General features: G+C 40.8%; 1 protein-coding gene across 1 annotated transcript; it reads left to right on the top strand.

Moving 5' to 3' along the window:
- LOC145712483 (cytochrome c-like) lies at window positions 1–16,090 on the top strand. Its single transcript, XM_081790422.1, is given in 6 exon segments — window positions 1–22; window positions 3,953–4,180; window positions 15,677–15,798; window positions 15,913–15,961; window positions 15,964–15,984; window positions 15,987–16,090. Coding segments are annotated over 6 exon segments (546 nt in total).
- The last annotated feature ends 2,022 nt before the right edge of the window (window positions 16,091–18,112 follow it).

The raw sequence follows: 18,112 nt of genomic DNA, 5'->3' as shown, positions 1-18,112 counted from the left end.
ATGGGGCTGCAGGTGTTCACAGGTGAGGTGAGGCTCACTAGACCCCAGTCCTGGCCTGCTCCACACCTGTAATGGGGTACTCAAGTGTCAACCCGCACACCGACTGGGAGCTACACAGTGGAGACCCAGGCCACTTTGTTGACTGAATGTGAGAGGCCCACCGCCTCCCACCTCATCCCATCCTAAGCCAGGTGCAGCCCAGCAGCTCGCACCAACCCGGACCTGCAGTCTCTCAGAGCTAGCCCCTCCTATTTTCCCATCGGAGTGGGGATTAGGGAAACTGTATCTGCCTGGAGCCCTGGGTCGTCTGGCAGATAACCTCTTCCCCAAACCCAGGCCTCCTGCTAGAAACAAGCCCTAACAGATCAGATCACCCTGCTCATGGACACACCTATTTCCATAAGGAGGTTTTCTGGCCTGTAAACCTCTTCTTTTATCTGGAGATGAAATGAAATTGTGATTGATTTTTTTCCAGTCTGGTTGTCATGACGCATTTAGCACCCTGTAAACCCAAAGGACGAACGTTCTACCTCCCAGGGATGTTCCTAGGGACTCGGCTTGGAGCAGGGGCTGCCCAGTCGACTTCAAATGAGGTGGGGAGACAACACAGGCCCTGGAGCCACTGGTAATAGGCTGTGCAACCTTGGGCAAGGTCCCTAACTTCCCAGAGACTGCTCTGGAAAAGAGAGTCCCAGGGTGTTGGTGGGAAAACAGGGGTGGTAGGAGGGGGCAGAAGCCCCAGCAGGAGGCCCCCAGGGGAGGAAGGGAGCCTGTCTGTGTCTAACCCTTGCCACATTCCATGCCTGGGCACCACAAACACCTCACTGAGAGGGGGCGCCCACAATGCAAGAAGGAGAAACAGTGGAGATGGGGACAAGGGTCTGCAGACTGGAGGCCCTCACAGTCTACGCCTCCCAGCTCCTCTTCAACCGTCTCCGGGATCAGAACAGGTCAATGACAAAACGGAAGGAGGGGGACACTTCCTTAGGAGATGAGAACAGAGGGGAGGGGCAGGGCTCCACCACAGAGAGGCCCAGACCTCCTGCTCATAAGGTTGGTGGTCACCACAAGGCGCTGTGAGAATGGGCTTCTCATCCCCAATCTGTAGACACGATCACTGAGGCTCAAAGCAGTAAAGTCACTGGACCGTTAATGGGTATGATATACTGAAAGGTGGCCCCTCAAAAGATATCCACATCCTAATCCTCAGAATCTGTAAATGTGACCTTATTCAGGAAAAAAAAAAAATGTCTTTGCCAATGTAATTAAGGAATTAAGACGAGGAGATTGTCCCGGATTACCTGGGTTGACAACAAATGTCATCACAAGTGTCTTTATAAGAGAGAGACAGAGGTAGACACACAGACAGAAGGTGACGTGATCACAGAGGCAGGGATTGGAGAGATGCAACCATAAGCCCAGGGACCGTCAGCAACCACCAGGACCTGGAAGAGGCAAGGACACATTCTCCCCTAGAGCTTCTGGAAGGAACGTGGTCCCACCAGATTTCAGACCTCTGGCCTCCAAAACTATGAAAAAATAAATTTCTGTTGTTCTAAAGCACCCAGTTTGTGGTCATTTGATACAGCAGCCATAGGACATGAACACAAAAAGGAAGCCAGGATGCGAAGCCAGGTGGGTCTGGCGTGAGCCCCCGGGGGCCTGTGCAGGGGGACAAACTCCAGCTTGTTTGCAGAGAGAGGCCCAATGGCCAGTGGGCCCAGCTTTGCCTTAACACACATCCACCCCTCTTGCAGACCAGCAAATAGAGACAGCTAGGGCAGGCCGGCAAGGCAGCCCGCGGAGGGAACAGCCCTTATGGGGCAGCCATGGACTTGCACTTCACTGCGTGTTCTCAGAGCAGCACTAGCCTGAGGTGGTCCACACACCAAGAGGCACCGGAATCATCAGGAGAGACCTCCAGCAGTCCAGCTGCTGTGGCCTTCGCTCTGCTCTTGTGTCCCATGTAGCAATCTACTCCTACCCCCTTTTTAAACCCCCAAAAGCCCTTTTCTCCTCTATGCAAAAGCTTGTTTTAGGGTCTGGCTTGATTTAGAAAATGCCAGAAGACGTGGAGAAGAAAATTATAATCACTCATCACACCACTTCCATGTTCTTCTGCAACCTCCTTCAGCTAAAAGCAGCCATGTGACTCTTTCTGACCAATCAGACATTGGCTGAAGCTCTGCTCCTGGGTAATAAAAAGGCAGTGCCTCGAAGGGGAAAAAGTTGGCTCTTCCCCCTTCTCTCCAACCTGGAATGTGGATGGGAGATCCAGAAGAGAGGCTGCCATCTGGTGACCTTGAGAAGCCAAGCGTGGGACTGACAGCCTCATCCCAGGATGGCAGAACCACCTGATGAAAATGGTAGGCTTTTTCAGCTTTGGACACATGAGACAGTTAAGCTTTTGACTATTTAAGGTACTGCAGTAAATTGTCAGTTACTTGTAATACAAATCCTAACTGATATCACCAACCAGACATAGCCACTGTTGACATTATGAGTGTTTCCTCTGTGCTTTTTTCTATTCAGATATTTTTTTTTAAATAGAAGCAGACAGAAGTACCACTATCTGAAATTATTTAATTTTTGCTTGTTTATTGTCTGTCTCCTCCCTCTAGAAGATAAGCCTCATGAGAAGAAGAATAGTATCTACCTTGTTTATAATTGTATTCTCTGTATCTAGAACAATGTCTGGTATGTCTAGATGTTCAATAAATGTTAGTTAAATCAATGAATTAATTAATAAGTGAATGAACATTCTAATATGAGCACTTCCCCCGCCATGAAATTGTTTTCTGAAAACATGATTTTTAATGACAGATTGCAATTCTAGTCCACAGACCTATCATACTTTATTTAACCAGTCACTTGCTGTGGGATGGTTTTTTTCCCACTTTTACCATTATAAACAATGCCCCTGTAAAAGTGCTTATACAGGCATGTTCAGCTTTTATGCAATTACTTTTTTTAGGATAAATGCCTAGAAAGGTTATGCATAATTTAAATCTCTTAATATGTATTTCTAAAATTGCCCTCAAAAGCTGTTTTTTAAAACCAATTTACATTTCCATGACCGATTTATGAAAATGTTTCTCTGTACCTTCACAACACTAGGCATTGTTAATTTCTTGTGTTTTGTTTATTTTGGTAAGTGAAAAGTTGGGTCTCAAAGTTGTTTTAATGTGCATTTCCCGCTCACTGGGGTCACTGAGTGCTCTCTGTCAGTTCATGGCGCTTTGACAGGTCTTTTCCTGTCCCAGGTTCCTAAAGAAGGTGAACTGCATCTGTCATCATCTGCTAGAGGTGTGTGACCACAGATGGTGACGGTGGGGTCCCCTTGGCCAGTGTTCAAGCCCCTCCAGGAACTATGAGGGAGGGCAGCCAAGGGCTAGACCCCTAGAGTCCTTGAGACCCCAGGACAGGGATCACTGACCTGAGACCTTCTTTAACTCATGCCAGGCCACTCCTGTGGTCCACTACTAAGAGCCATGTGAGACAGATAGGAGTCCTGATGCGAGGCCCAGAGCCTGGCACAGGCAGGGCCAGGACTGATATTGGAGCCAAGGGAAGCTGATGCCAGGCCTGGGACACCTAGGAGGCTGTTAAAAAACTTCTGAGGAGCATAGAGTAGGTTAGAAGAACAAACAGGGGAGCATTCCAGGAAGGACAAGCAAAGGCGCTGAGCAGGTTCAAGAATGGCATGTGCTCACGCCCAGATCAGCCCTCTCTTCAGGACCACACAACCAGCCACAGACTGGATCAGAAGCCAGTGGCCACACTTTCCCTCAGTTGGTCGCACTTGCCCAGATAACCCCCCGCCTGACGCCAGCCCTGTCTAACCTACTTTCTACGGAAAGCCGTGGCAGAGGTTAAAACATTTCCTGCCCGTCACTCTGCAGCCGGCCTGAGCCAGGCCCTAGGACACTGTGCCATTACTCCCATTTCACAGATGGGGAGATGGTGCATGGGAAGCAGTGCACGCGAGAGCTCCTCCGGGCTGCACAGAGGCAGAGAAATAAGGAAGTCGCGGGGGCCAAGAGCCTCGCGCAGGTGAAGGAGAGACGCCAGGCCAGGAGAGGAGCCCGGGGTCCAGCAGAGACCGCGCTCACCGAGCCCTCTTGCTCACGGCGCCCGCCGGGACAGAGGGGACAGTGCGAGGCAGCTCCCAGCTTCCGAGGCTGGACCTACTGAGCTGCCCAGAGGCAGCCGTGGTGCAATGCTGCCCCCTGCTGGCAGCTGGGGAAGCAGACCCGGCTGCGACCCGCAAGAGGTCACTGGAGAGAGGGGGGAACAGGGAAGCAGGCGCCTTGACAGGACCTGGGAGAGCTGAGGGCAACTGGGCTGTTGGTCAGAAGCCAGACAACCCTGGTCTCAATGAAAATAACAGTAATAGCCAACATTTACTATGATCCAGGCACAGTCGTAATACTTTACACTCATTTAATCTTCACCCAATCCTTAATTAGGAAGGCATGCTAGTTATTCCCATTTTGCAGAGGGGGAAACTGAGGTACTAGAAGATTATGTAACTTGCCCAGCTAGTAAGTGGCAGAGTAGGATTTGAACTCAGGCAGTCTGGCTCTACAGCCCTTTGAACCATTTGCTAGTCAGAAAGGGGACTGGGAGAGTTTGCTTTTATATGTCCCAACATAGTGTCACTTTCTGCGATTTCCTCCCAAGGCCAGGCGACCTCTGCAGAACAGCAGACAGGTGTCCTATAGCACCAATTATAAACCCACCCTCTGCTTGGCCACGTGGAAGGACTGAAACCCTGGATTTCCTATGGACCTGGGACTACTCCGAGCCTCTCCAGGGAGCTTCCAAAGGCTAGGATCTAAGCTTGCCCCAGAATCCAAGGAAATGGGCTGGGTCGCTCTCATCTGAGGCCACCCAAGATCCAGAGCAGGAAGGGGGCGCAGGTGAGCCTTTGTGAAGAGCACTGTGTGCAGTGTTCTTCCTCCCACAGCTGGCGGCTCTGGTTCTCATCGTCTCTCAACCTGGTTACTGCAAAAGCTCAGTTCTCTCCAAACCACAGATCAAATTATGACATCCTGCTTAAAACCCTTTCCTACAATTCAACAACAACAAAAAACAAACAACCCAATTAAAAAATGGGAAAAGGGGGATGCCTGGGTGGCTCAGTTGGTTAAGCGTCCGACTTCAACTCAGGTCATGATCTCATAGTCTGTGAGTTCAAGCCCTGCATCGGGCTCTGTGCTGACAGCTCAGAGCCTGGAGCCTGCTTCGGATTCTGGGTCTCCCTCTCTCTCTGCCCCTTCCCCGCTCACACTCTGCCTCTCTCTCTCTCAAAAATAAATAAACATTAAAAAATTATTTTTATTTTAAAAAATGGGAAAAGGAATTAAACAGACATTCCCCCAAAGAAGATATATAAATGGCTAATAAGCATGTGAAAGATGCTCAACATCTTTGTCATGAGGGAAATGCGAATCAAAACCACAGTGAGATAGCACATCACACCCATAGGATCAAAAAAATATCAATCAATCAATCAATAACACATGTTGGCAAGAATGTGAAGTAATTGGAACCTTTATGCACCATTGGTGGGAATGTAAAAAAAGTGTAAGTGCTTTGGAAAATAGTATGGCAGTTCCTTAAAAATTAAAAATAGAATCACCACACAAGAAAAAGAACTTTGTAATTATGTGTGGTGATGGATGTTAACTAGACTTATTGTGATTATTTTGAATCATTAAGTTGCACACCTGAAACTAGTATGTCAATTATATCTCAATTTAAAAAATCCTAGCAAAATACAGACTTAAAAAAAAAAAAAAGGATTACCATGTGGTCCAGCAATTCCACTTCTGGGTATATACTCAAAAGAATTGAAAGCAGGATCTCAAAGGGATATTTGTATACCAATGTTCATAGCATTCACAATAGCCAAAAGGACAGGGGCGCCTGGGTGACTCAGTCGGTTAAGCAGCCAACTTCAGCTCAGGTCATGATCTCACAGTTTGTGAGTTTGAGCCCCATGTCGGGCTCTGTGCTGACAGCTCAGAGCCAGGAGCCTGCTTCAGATTCGTGTCTCCTTCTCTCTCTCTCTCTGCCCCTCCCCAGCTTGTGAGTACTCTCTCTCTCTCTCAAAAATAAAAATTAAAAAAAAAAGTTTCACAATAGCCAAAAGGAGGAAGCAACCCAAATGTCTATTTGGTAGATACGTGGATAAACAAAAGGTGTTATATATATTTATTGAATATATATAATACGTATACTGAATAATGGAATGTTATTCAGCCTTAAAATGGAAGGAAATTCTGATGATTTTTATCAGAATTGTTCATTATGTGAAGTGAATAAGCCAATCACAAAAAGGCAAACACTGTATAATACCACTTAAATGAGCTTCCTAGAGCAGTCAAATTCATAACAACAGAAAGTAGGCTGGTCATTGCCAGGAGCTGGGGGGAGGGAGGAGGGGGAGTTGTCTAATGGGTACAGATTTTCCGTTTGGGAAGATCAAGAAGTTCTGGATAAATGTTCAACTCTGCATTTCTGTGATAGCTGTTTTACTCAAAATTGATTTGAAAATTAATTTTGTTGAAATTTTTTCTATTTAATCATACAAAATGGTGTTTAATGTATGGAAGTATGAAACACATAACTGAATTGTCCAAATAATATTTCAATCCAGTGTATTTAGGTACCATGAATGTTGTGAATGATAAAGCATACTAAAATGAGTTATATTTCTTACCACTAATAAACATAATAGCTCCATTTTTTTAAAAGCTCCATTTGTTTTGTTTCTTATATTCCTCATATGAGTGAAATCATATGGTATTTGTCTTTCTCTAACTTATTTCACTTAGTATTATACTCTCTACCTCTATCCATGTTGTTGCAAATGGCAAAATTTCATTCTGTTTTATGGCTGAATAATACTCCATTGTGTGTATTTACCACTTCTTCTTTATCCATTCATCTATCAATGGACACTTGGGCTGCTTCCATAATTTGGCTATTGGAAATAATGCTGCAGTAAACATAAGGGTGCATGTATCCCTTTGAATTTATTTTTTTGTATTTGGGGGAGGGAGGGTAAATACCAGGTAGTGCAATTACTAGATCATAGAGTAGTTCTATTTTTAACTTTTTGAGCAAACTCCTTACTGTTTTCCACCAATTTGGCTGCACCACTTTGCATTCCCACCAACAGTGCAAGAGGGTTCCTTTTCCTCCACATCCTCCCCAACACTTATTCTTGTGTTTTGTTTTGTTTTGCTTTGTTTTAGCCATTCCGACAGGCATGAGGTGATATCTCATTGTAGTTTTGATTTGCATTTCCCTGATAATGAGTGATGTTGAGCATCTTTTCATGTGTCTGTTGGCCATCTGTGTGTCTTCTTTGGAGAAAAGTCTGTTCATGTTTTCTGCCCAATTTCTAATTGGATTATTTGGGTTTTGGGATGTTGAGTTCTGTAAGTTCTTTATATAGTCTGGATACTAACCCTTTATCAGATATGCCATTGGCAAATATCTCTTCCTTCACTAGGCTGCCTTTTCATTTTGTTAATGGTTTCCATTGCTGCGCAGAACTTTTTACTTTAATGTAGTGTCAACAGATTATTTTTGCTTTTGCTTCCTTGCTTCAGGAGACATATCTAGAAAAAAGCTGCTACAGGGGCGCCTGGGTGGCGCAGTCGGTTAAGCGTCCGACTTCAGCCAGGTCACGATCTCACGGTCCGTGAGTTCGAGCCCCGCGTCGGGCTCTGGGCTGATGGCTCGGAGCCTGGAGCCTGTTTCCGATTCTGTGTCTCCCTCTCTCTCTGTCCCTCCCCCGTTCATGCTCTGTCTCTCTCTGTCCCAAAAATAAAAAAATAAACGTTGAAAAAAAAAATTTAAAAAAAAAAAAGAAAAAAGCTGCTACAGTTGATGTCAAAGAATCAACTACTGCCTGTGTGCTTTTCTAGGATTTTTATGGGTTCAGGTCTCACATTTAGGTCTTTAATCCATTTTGAATCCATTTTAGTGTATGGTGTAAAAAAGTGGTCCGGTTTCATTCTTTTGCAAGTAGCTGTCCAATTTTCCCGACACCATTTGTTAAAGAGAATGTCTTTTTCCCATTGAATGTTCTTGCCTCCTTTATTGAAGATTAATTGACCATGTAATTGTGGCTTTGTTTCTAGGCTTTTTATCCTGTTCTATCGATCTATGTGTCTATTTTTGTGCCTGTATCATACTGTTTTGATTACTACAGCTTTGTAGTATAACTTGAAATCTGGAATTGTGATACCTCCATCTTTGTTTTCCTTTTGCAAGATTGTTTTTCCTATTTGGGGTCTTCTGTGGCTCCATACAGATTTTAGGTTTATTTTTTCTAGTTCTGTGAAAAATGCTATTGGTATTTTGATAGGAATTGCATTAAATCTGTAATTGCTTTGGGTAGTATAGACATTTTAACAATGTTTGTTCCTCTAACCCATGAGCATGGAATATCTTTCCATTTGTTTGGGTCATCTTCAATTTTTTTCATCAGTGTTTTATAATTTTCAGAGTACGGGTCTCTCACCTCCTTGGTTATGTTTATTCCTAGGTAGTTTATTATTTTTAGTGCAATTGTAAATGGGATTATTTTCCTAATTTCTCTTCCTGTGGATTCATTATTAGCATATAGAAATGCAACAGATTTTGGTACACTGATTTTGTATCTTGTGACTTTAATGGATTCATTTATCAGTTCTAATAGTTTTTTGTTGGAGTCTTTAAGGTTGTCTATAGAGAGGAGCAGGCCATCTGCAAATACCGAAAGTTTTACTTTCTTACCAATTTGGGTGCTTTTATTCCTTTTTCTTGTCTGATTGCTGTCACTAGGACTTCCAGTACTATATTGAATAAAAGTAGTGACAGTGGACATCCTTGTTTTGTTCCTGATCTAAGGGAAAAGCTCTGTTTTTCCCCATTAAGGATGATGTTAGCTGTGGGGTTTTTATATGTGGCTTTTATTATATTGAGGTATTTTCCCTCTAACCATACTTTGTGGAGGGTTTTTATCATGAGTGGATGCTGTACTTTGTCATATACTTTTTCTTTGTTTATTGAAATGATCCTATAGTTCTTAGCCTTTTTCTTACTGATGTGATGTATCACATTGATTGATTTGTGAATATTGAACCATCCTTGCATCCCAGGAATAAATACCACTTGATGGTGGTAAATGATTTTTAATGTATTGTTGGGTTCTGTTCTGTTGGCTAATATTTTGTTGAGGATTTTTGCATCTATGCTCATCAGAGATATTTGCCTGTAATGCCTTTTTTTTTTTTTTTTTTTGTAACATCTTATTCTGATTTTGGTATCAGAATAATGCAGGCCTCATAAAATGAATTTGGAAGTTCTCCTTCCTCTTCTATTTTTTTGGAATAATTTGAGAAGAATAGATATTAACTCTTCTTTAAATGTTTGGTAGAATTCACCTGGTCCTGGACTTTTGTGTGTTTGGAGTTTGGGATTATTGATTCAATTTCATTGCTGGTAATTGGTCTGTTCAAATTTTCTATTTCTTCCTGATTCAATTCTGGGAGGTTATATGTTTCTAGGAATTTATCCATTTCTTCTCTGTTGTTCAATTTGTTGGCACATAATTTTTCATAAATTATCTTATAATACTTTGTATTTCTGTGGTATCAGTTGTCATTTCTCTTCTTTCATTTCTGATTTTGTTTATTTCAGTCCTCTCTCTCTCTCTCTGTCTCTCTCTCTGTCTCTCTTTTTAAACTGAGTCTGGCTAAGGGTTTGTCAATTTTATTGATATTTTCAAAGAACCTGCTCTGGATGTAATTGATTTGTTCTACTGTTTTTTTACTTTTTATTTCATTTATTTCTGCTCTGAGCTTTATTATTTCCTTCCTTCTGCTCTGATCTTTATTATTTCCTTCCTTCTACCAGTTTTAGATTTTGTTTGTTCTTTTTCTAGATCTGTTAGGTATAAGATTAGATTGAGATTTTTCTTGCTTCTTTAGGTAGCTTGTATTGCTATAAACTTCCCTCTTAGACCAGCTTTTATTCCATCTCAAAGATTTTGGACTGTTGAGTTTTCATTTTCATTTGTTTCCATATAATTTTTTATTTCTTCTTTGATTTCTCCATCGACCTACTCATTGTTTAGTAGCATGCTATTTAACCTTGACATATTTGTGCTCTCTCCAGATTTTTTCTTCTGGTGGACTTCTACTTCCATAGTATTGTGGTCAGAAAAGATTCATGGTATGACTTCCATTGTTTTAAATTTGTTGAGACTTGTTTTGTGGGCTAATACACAATCTATTCTAGAGAATGTACGTGGGCACTTGAAAATAATGTGTATTCTGCTGTCTTAGGATGAAATGTTTTGAATATATCTGTTAAATCCATCTGGTCCAATGTGTCATTCAAAGCCACTATTTCCTAGTTGATTTTCTGTCTGGGTGATCTGTCCATTGTTGTAAGTGGGGTGTTAGAGTCCCCTACTATTATTGTATTACTATCAATTACTTCCTTTATGCTTGTTATTAACTGCTTGAAGTATCTGGGTGCTCCCAGGGGAAAGTGGGTGATGGGTATTGAGGAGGGCACCTGTTAGGATGAGCACTGAGTGTTGTATGGAAACCAATTTGACAATAAATTATATTTAATATAAAAAAAAGTATCTGGGTGCTCCCATGTCAACTGCATAAATATTTACAATTGTTATATCTTCTTGTTGGATTATCCCCTTAATCATTATATAGCATCCTTCTTTGTCTCTTATTACAGTCTTTCTTTTAAAGTCTATTTTGTCCAATATAAGTTTTGCTACTCTAGCTTTCTTTTCACAACCATTTGCATAACAAATGTTTCTTGACCCCTTCACTTGCAATCTGCATATGTCTTTAGGTCTGAAATGAGTCTCTTATAGGCAGCATATAGATGGGTCTTGACTTTTTATCTATTCTGTCACCCTAGAGACATAACAATTTTAAGTTTATATGTACTAAATAACAGAGTCTCAAAATATAAAAAATCTAAAATTATAGATCTACAAAAAGAAATAGACAAATCCAAAATCATAATGAAAGACTTTAACACACGTCTCTCAGTAATAGAAAAAGCAGTCAAAATCATTAAAATTCAGTGAAGAAGTAGGCAATTTGAATAATATTATTATTAACACATTTGATCTAATGGACACATATAGAACTCTGCACCAATGAGAGCAGACTACACATTCTTTTCAAACATACATAAAACGTTTACAAAAAGATCATGCTTACTTGAAATAGCATTAAACATAATTCCTGAAAATAATGTAATTAACTTGGTAACTGATAACAAAAAGATAATTAGAAAGCCTCCATGTATTTGAAAATTAAGAAATCTACTCCTAAACAGCCCAGTGGACAAAAAGGGAACGACAAATGGAAACTAGAAATACTTAGAACAGAATAACAACAAAAATACTACATATCAAAATTTGTGCTTCTGTCAAAAATACTCCTTAGGGTACTTAGAAAAAGATTTATATAGTCTTGAATGGAGAAAGGCAGAAAATTAATGAGAAAGCATCCATTTCAAATATTAGAAAAAGAAAAGTAAAAAACTCAAAAAAGTAAAGAAAATAATATAGAGTATAAATTAATAATATATAAAGCAAGCATACAATACATACAACAGAACAATAGAGACGTTTTTAAAAAAGCCAAAAGTTGGTTCTCTGAAATTATTAATAAAGTTGAAAACCCCTGGTAAGACTGATCAAAAAGGGAGAGAGAGAGAGAGACAGAGACAGAGAGAGAAAGAACACACACACACACACACACACACCCAAGACTAAGAAGAGAAACTTAAGATCCTATAGACAATAAAAATAATGAGGAAATATTATGAACACATATTTGAAAATTCAGATGAAATGGATAAATTTCATTGAAAAATACAAATTACCAAAACTTATACCAAAAGAAATGGAAAGTCTGAATAGTCCTATAATTATTAAAGAAATGTAGGTTGAGTGTCCAACTCTTGATCTCAGCTCAGATCTGATCTCGTGGTTTGGGGTTCAAGCCCTACATCAGGCTCTGCGCTAATGGTGTAGAGCCCGCTTGGAATTCTGTCTCTCCTTCTCTCTCCCCCTCCCCAGCTTGTGTTCTCTCTCTCTCTCTCTCTCTCTCTCTCTCTCTCTCTCTCTCTCTGTCTCCCTCTCTCTCTCAAATAAATAAACTTAAAAAAAAGAAGAAAAAAAAAGAAATGTAAATCTTCCAGGCCCAAATGGCTTCATTGGTGAATTCTGCCGAACATTTAAGAAAGAAATAATGTCAATATTACAAAAACTTTTCCAGAGAATAAAAAAAAGAAAAAGAAAACACAGCCCAGCTTATTTATGAAGGCAGTCTAACTTTAATACTAAAACTTCACAAAGAGAGAGAAATAAAAATTACAAGTCAATCACTTTCATGAAAGTAAACACAAAAATTCTAAACAAAACATTAGCCAACAAAATCCAACAATATACAAAGAGGATAATTCATTATGACTAAATCTGGTCTATTCTAGGAATGGCGGTTGGTTTAACATTAGAAAATCAATTAGTGATATTCACCACATTGTAACGGACTGAAAGAGAAAAAAGATAACATTTATAGTCATACCAAAAACTATGAAAAACGTATGGATTAAATGGGACAAAAAATGGAGTGCCTGGGTGGCTCAGTTAGTTGAACGTCTGACTTTGATTCAGGTCATGATCTTGTGGTTCGTGAGTTTGAGCCCTGTGTCAGGTTCTGTGCTGACAGCTCAGAGCCTGGAGCCTGCTTCAGATTCTGTGTCTCCATCTCTCTCAGCCCCTCTACTGCTCACACTCTCTGTCTGTCTCTCAAAAGTGAATAAATATTAAGAAAGCGGGGGGGGGGGGGGGGGGGAGGAGGAGACAAAAAGTGGGCAAGTAGAAATCTATTAATAAGGATAAAGGAGTACCTAAATAATGGCAAAAACATATGATCAATAAATATTGGAAGACTAAGTATGGAGTAGGTGTCAATGCCAATCAAAATCCTAGCAGAGGTGGGAATGCAAACTGGTACAGCCACTCTGGAAAACAGTATGGAGTTTCCTCAAAAAACTAAAAATAGAACTACCCTACGACCCAGCAATTGCACTACTAGGCATTTATCCATGGGATACAGGTGTGCTGTTTCGAAGGGACACAGGCACCCCCATGTTTATAGCAGCACTATCAACAATAGCGAAAGTATGGAAAGAGCCCAAATGTCCATCAATGGATGAATTCATAAAGAAGATGTGGTGTATATATACAATTCAGTATTACTCGGCAATCAAAAAGAATGCAATCTTGCCATTCGCAACTACACCAATGGAACTAGAGAATATTATGCTAAGCAAAATTAGTCAGAGAAAGACAAATATCATATGACTTCACTCATATGAGGACTTTAAGACACAGAACAGATGAACACAAGGGAAGGGAAGCAAAAATAATATAAAAACAGGGAGGGGGACAAAACATAAGAGAATCATAAATATGGAGAACAAACTGAGGGTTACTGGAGGCGTTGTGGGAGGGGGTATGGGCTAAATGGGTAAGGGGCATTAAGGCATCTACTCCTGAAATCATTGTTGCACTATATGCAAACTAACTTGGATGTAAATTTAAAAATTAAATTAAATTTTTAAAAAATCCCAGCAGATATTTTGGTGGAGCTTGTCAAGTGATTCTAAAATTTGTGGGAAGTGTAAAGGGCCAAGACAGCTAAGTCACCCTTAAAGAACAAGATGGGAAAACTTACTCCACCAGATAATAAGACCTATTACAATGCCAAAGAAGTTCATTGGTATTCATGAGCTAAGGACAAATAGACTGGAACAGAATGGAGGGCCCAGAAAGGACACTTACAGAAACAGTTGATATCTGGCAAAGTGGACCACAGAGCAGTGCGGAAACTTTATTCTTCCTCATAGATGGTACTTAAATAAACTAAATAAACATATGGGGGAAAAAAACTACTACTTCACCACCACACACTAAAGTAAATTCTGGGTGAATTAAATACCTAAATAAGCAAGACAAAATTAGAAAGCTTTTAGAAGTTTAGAAAGTTTTTTTTTTAATGTTGGTTTTTTTTTTGTTTTGTTTTTTTTTGAGAGAGAGTGGCAGCAGGGGAATGGCAGAGGGAGAAGGAGACACAGAATCCAAAGCAGGCTCCAGGCTCTCAGCTGTGAGCACAGAGCCTGATGCAGGGCTCCAACTTGTGAACCTCGAGATCACAACCTGAGCCAAAGCTGGTTACTTAAGCTACTGAGCCACCCAGGTGCCCCAGAAAGTTAGAAAGTTTTTAAGAGAATATTTTCATGACTCGGAGAGAAAAACTTCCTAAACAAGATTCAAAAAGCATTAGCCACAAAGCAGGGCGGGGATAAAAAGAGTGAAAAGAAAGCCATGATGGAAGAGCTCATCCCAAAACATGTAACTGACATTGGACTAATACAAAATATACACAGAACTCCTTAGTAGGAAGGAGTTTTTCAATAAGAAAAGCTCTACAACTGCAAGAGATGAAAATGATTATAAATTTTTCCTGCTCCTCTCATTGAAAGGTGGCATCTAATTCCCCATTCCCTTGAATCTAGATTGGCCTTAGTGACTCGTTTGACAAATATTAAGTAAACCCTACACCCAAAGTGGGGTTTGAATTCACAGCACCAAGATCAAGAGCCATACACTCTACCAACTGAGCCAGTCAGCCACCCCACATTTGACAAATAGAACGCTGCTGGGACGTGCAAGACTAGATCAAAAGAAGCCTTGCCTTTTCCACCTACACCTCTTGCAATGTTTGCTGTGGGGGAAACTGGCTACAATGTAAGAAGTCTGATTGCCCTGAGACTTTGATGCTGTGAGGAAGCTATTCTCCAGCAGGTCCAAAGAGCAGCCATTGAAACATCCCAGCTGAGGCTGCACCCTGCTCAAAGTAAAGATCCATGAGCCAAGTAAATTATTGTTGCTATTTAAATCATTAAGTTTTGGAGTGGTTTTTCATGCAGCAATAAAGAACTGAAATAGCAACCCAATAGAAAAAGGGGCAAAAAATTTGAATAGGCACTTTTCAAAAAAGGAAATCCATCAATGATGAGGGAAATGCAAATTAAAACTGGAACGAGAAACCATCAGACATCCACCAAACTACCAGAGTGTAAATTTGTATATCCACTCTGGAAACAGTTTGCTACCATCTATCCAAGCTGAGGATACACTAGGCCCTCTTCCAGCAATTCCACTATCCCCTAGAGACACTTCCACACGTGTACACAAATGACAGACACATAGATAAGCTAAAACTACAGAAAATATGAATGCTTAGAGAGCAGGATGTCCACCTTTGTTTCATGCGTGAAGAAAGAGCAATTTAAAAATAGGTGATTGGGGCTCCTGGGTGGCTCAGTCGGTTGAGCGTCCGACTTCGGCTCAGGTCACGATCTCGCGGTCCGTGAGTTCGAGCCCCGCGTCAGGCTCTGGGCTGACGGCTCAGAGCCTGGAGCCTGCTTCCGATTCTGTGTCTCCCTCTCTCTCTGCCCCTCCCCCGTTCATGCTCTGTCTCTCTCTGTCTCAAAAATAAATAAATGTTAAAAAAAAATTTTTTTTTAAATAAATAAATAAATAAATAAATAAAAACAGGTGATGTCGAGAAGGGCAAATTTTTTGTTCAGAAGTGTGCCCAATGTCATACTGTGGAAAAGGGAAGCAAGCCCAAGACTGGGCCAAGTCTCCATGGTTTCTTTGGACAAAAGGCAGTCCAGGCCCCTAGGTTTTCTTTTTTCTACGTGGGACTCCATCCCACGACTGTGAGATCATGACCTGAGCCGAAATCAAGAGTCAGACACTCAACTGACTGAGCCAGCCGGGCACCTCAGGCCCCTGGATTTTCTTACCTGGATGCCATGAAGAACAAAGGCATTGCTTGGGAGAAGAGACACTGATGGAATATTGGAGAATCCCAAGAAGTACATCTCTGGAACAAAAATGATCTTCACTGGCATTAAGAAGAGAGGAGAGAGGGCAGATTTGACAGCTTATCTCAGGAGCTGCTAAGGAGTAAAGTTGGCCACTGCCTTATTTATTACAAAACAAAAATGTCTCATGACTCCTTTTATGTGTACCGTATTTAAGTTGATCTCATACACCAGAATCCAGATCATGAATGGCTGATAAAATATTTCTTTTGGACAGTCCTGATTTAAATAAGATTGGCTTATGGTTAAATGCATGTGATCAGTTTTTTGAACTTTGATAGTAATTCTGGGTCAGCAAGTGCTGTCACTGGTTTCCCCTTCTAGAGATACGATTGGAGGGGAGCCTGGCAGGCTCACTTGGTGGGCGACTCTTGACTCAGGTTGTAAGTTCGAGCCCCACGTTGGGTGCAGAGATTACTTAAAAATAAAATCTTAAAAAAATAAATAAAAGGATTGGAATTGATCAGTAATATTCGTCCTTTCATAGAGATGGTAAATGCCATCTCTGAACCTATCGGAGATTGGTTTTATATTTAGATTTATGTAACTGGTCATATTAATATATTTAAATACTGAGGAAATCTTTTCACTGTCTCATAGAATAGCAAGATTTAGCTGTATTTCAGGTTGTGTTCGTTAGCCTGTTAAAGGTAAGGGCTGAAGATAAGCTGGCAATGTCCACTTTATCTTTTTGATCTTAACTGTGCCAATTTAATTAAAATTCCCTGCATCTAAAATGTTGCCTTTTGCTTAATGAAAGGCATTTTAGTATGGTTTATGTATAATATTACATAAAGAATATTTACTACTTCTCACATTTTACAGATAATCTATAAGCTCAGATGCTTTTAAAATTCAGTGTGACAAGTTATAGTAGCAAACTTGGCTTCTGAATTCTTTACTAAGTCAGACTAAGTTACAATTCAGGATTGTCTTCTAAACAGCTGTTCAGGAATGCAACTGCAGAATTACGGCATACGCACGATTGGTAATGGTGCTTTTGCCAGCTCATTAGAAGGATTAAAGTAGAGGAGATATATCATCAGCACAAATTTGTAAATTATATGATAAAGCTTAAGATAATTAAAAACAAAATCACAGATCATGAAAAAAAAAGAAGATATGATGTTCAGAAACATAATGTTGAACAAAAGAAATGGAAACAAAACAAAACAGAAAGACTATATGTAGTAGGGCTCCATTCAAATGAAGTTAAATAAGGGACACCTGGCAGTTAAGCACCCAACTCTTGATCTCAGCTCAGGTCATGATCTCGCTGTTTGTGAGTTCAAGCCCCGCATCAGGCTCTGTACTGACGGCACGGAGCCTGCTCGGGATTCTGTCTCCCTCTCTCTCTGCCCCTCCCCCACTTGCTCTCTATATCTCTCCCAAAAGTAAATAAAAATAAACTTTAAAAAAATGAAGTTGGAGGCACCTAGGTGGCTCAGTTGGTTAAGCAGCTGACTTGGGCTCAGGTCATGATCTCACAGTTCAAGAGTTCGAGCCCCGCATCGGGCTCTGTGCTGGCAGCTCAGAGCCTAGAGCCTGCTTCGGATTCTGTGTCTCCCTCTCTCTCACTTCTCCTCCCCTGCTTGTGCTCTGTCTCTCTCAAAAATAAATAACATTTAAAAAAATGAAGTTAAATAAGCCAGAGAAAGACAAATATCGCATGGTTTCACTTCTATGTGTAATGAAAAACAAAACAAAAAAAGAAGTCGAAATCCTAGAAACAAAGAGTAGAAAATTGGTTGCCAGGCAGAGGCTGGGCCTGGGGGAAATAGAGGTGACAAAAGGGTACAAACTTTCAATTATAAGATGAGTAAGATCTGAGGCTGTCGTGTAACATGGTGACTGTACCTGATCACACTGCTTTGTGTAACTAAAGCTTGATGAAAGAGGAGAAATTCAGTGTTCTCGCACACACACAAAAGTGAATACAAAACGCTTGGGTGGTTCAGTCAGTTGAGCATCTGACTCTTGATCTCAGCTCACGTCTTGATTTCAGGGCGCTAAGTTCAAGCCCCACACTGGGCTCCACACTAGGTGGATATTATTTATTTAATATATATATATATATATTAATAATTAATAATAATTATAT

This window comes from Panthera onca, chromosome D2 (genome assembly GCF_046562875.1).
Source record: "Panthera onca isolate mPanOnc1 chromosome D2, mPanOnc1 haplotype 2, whole genome shotgun sequence".
Lineage (NCBI taxonomy): Eukaryota > Metazoa > Chordata > Mammalia > Carnivora > Felidae > Panthera > Panthera onca.
Note: the sequence above shows the minus strand (reverse complement) of the source record. Positions and strands in the feature narration are given on the sequence as shown.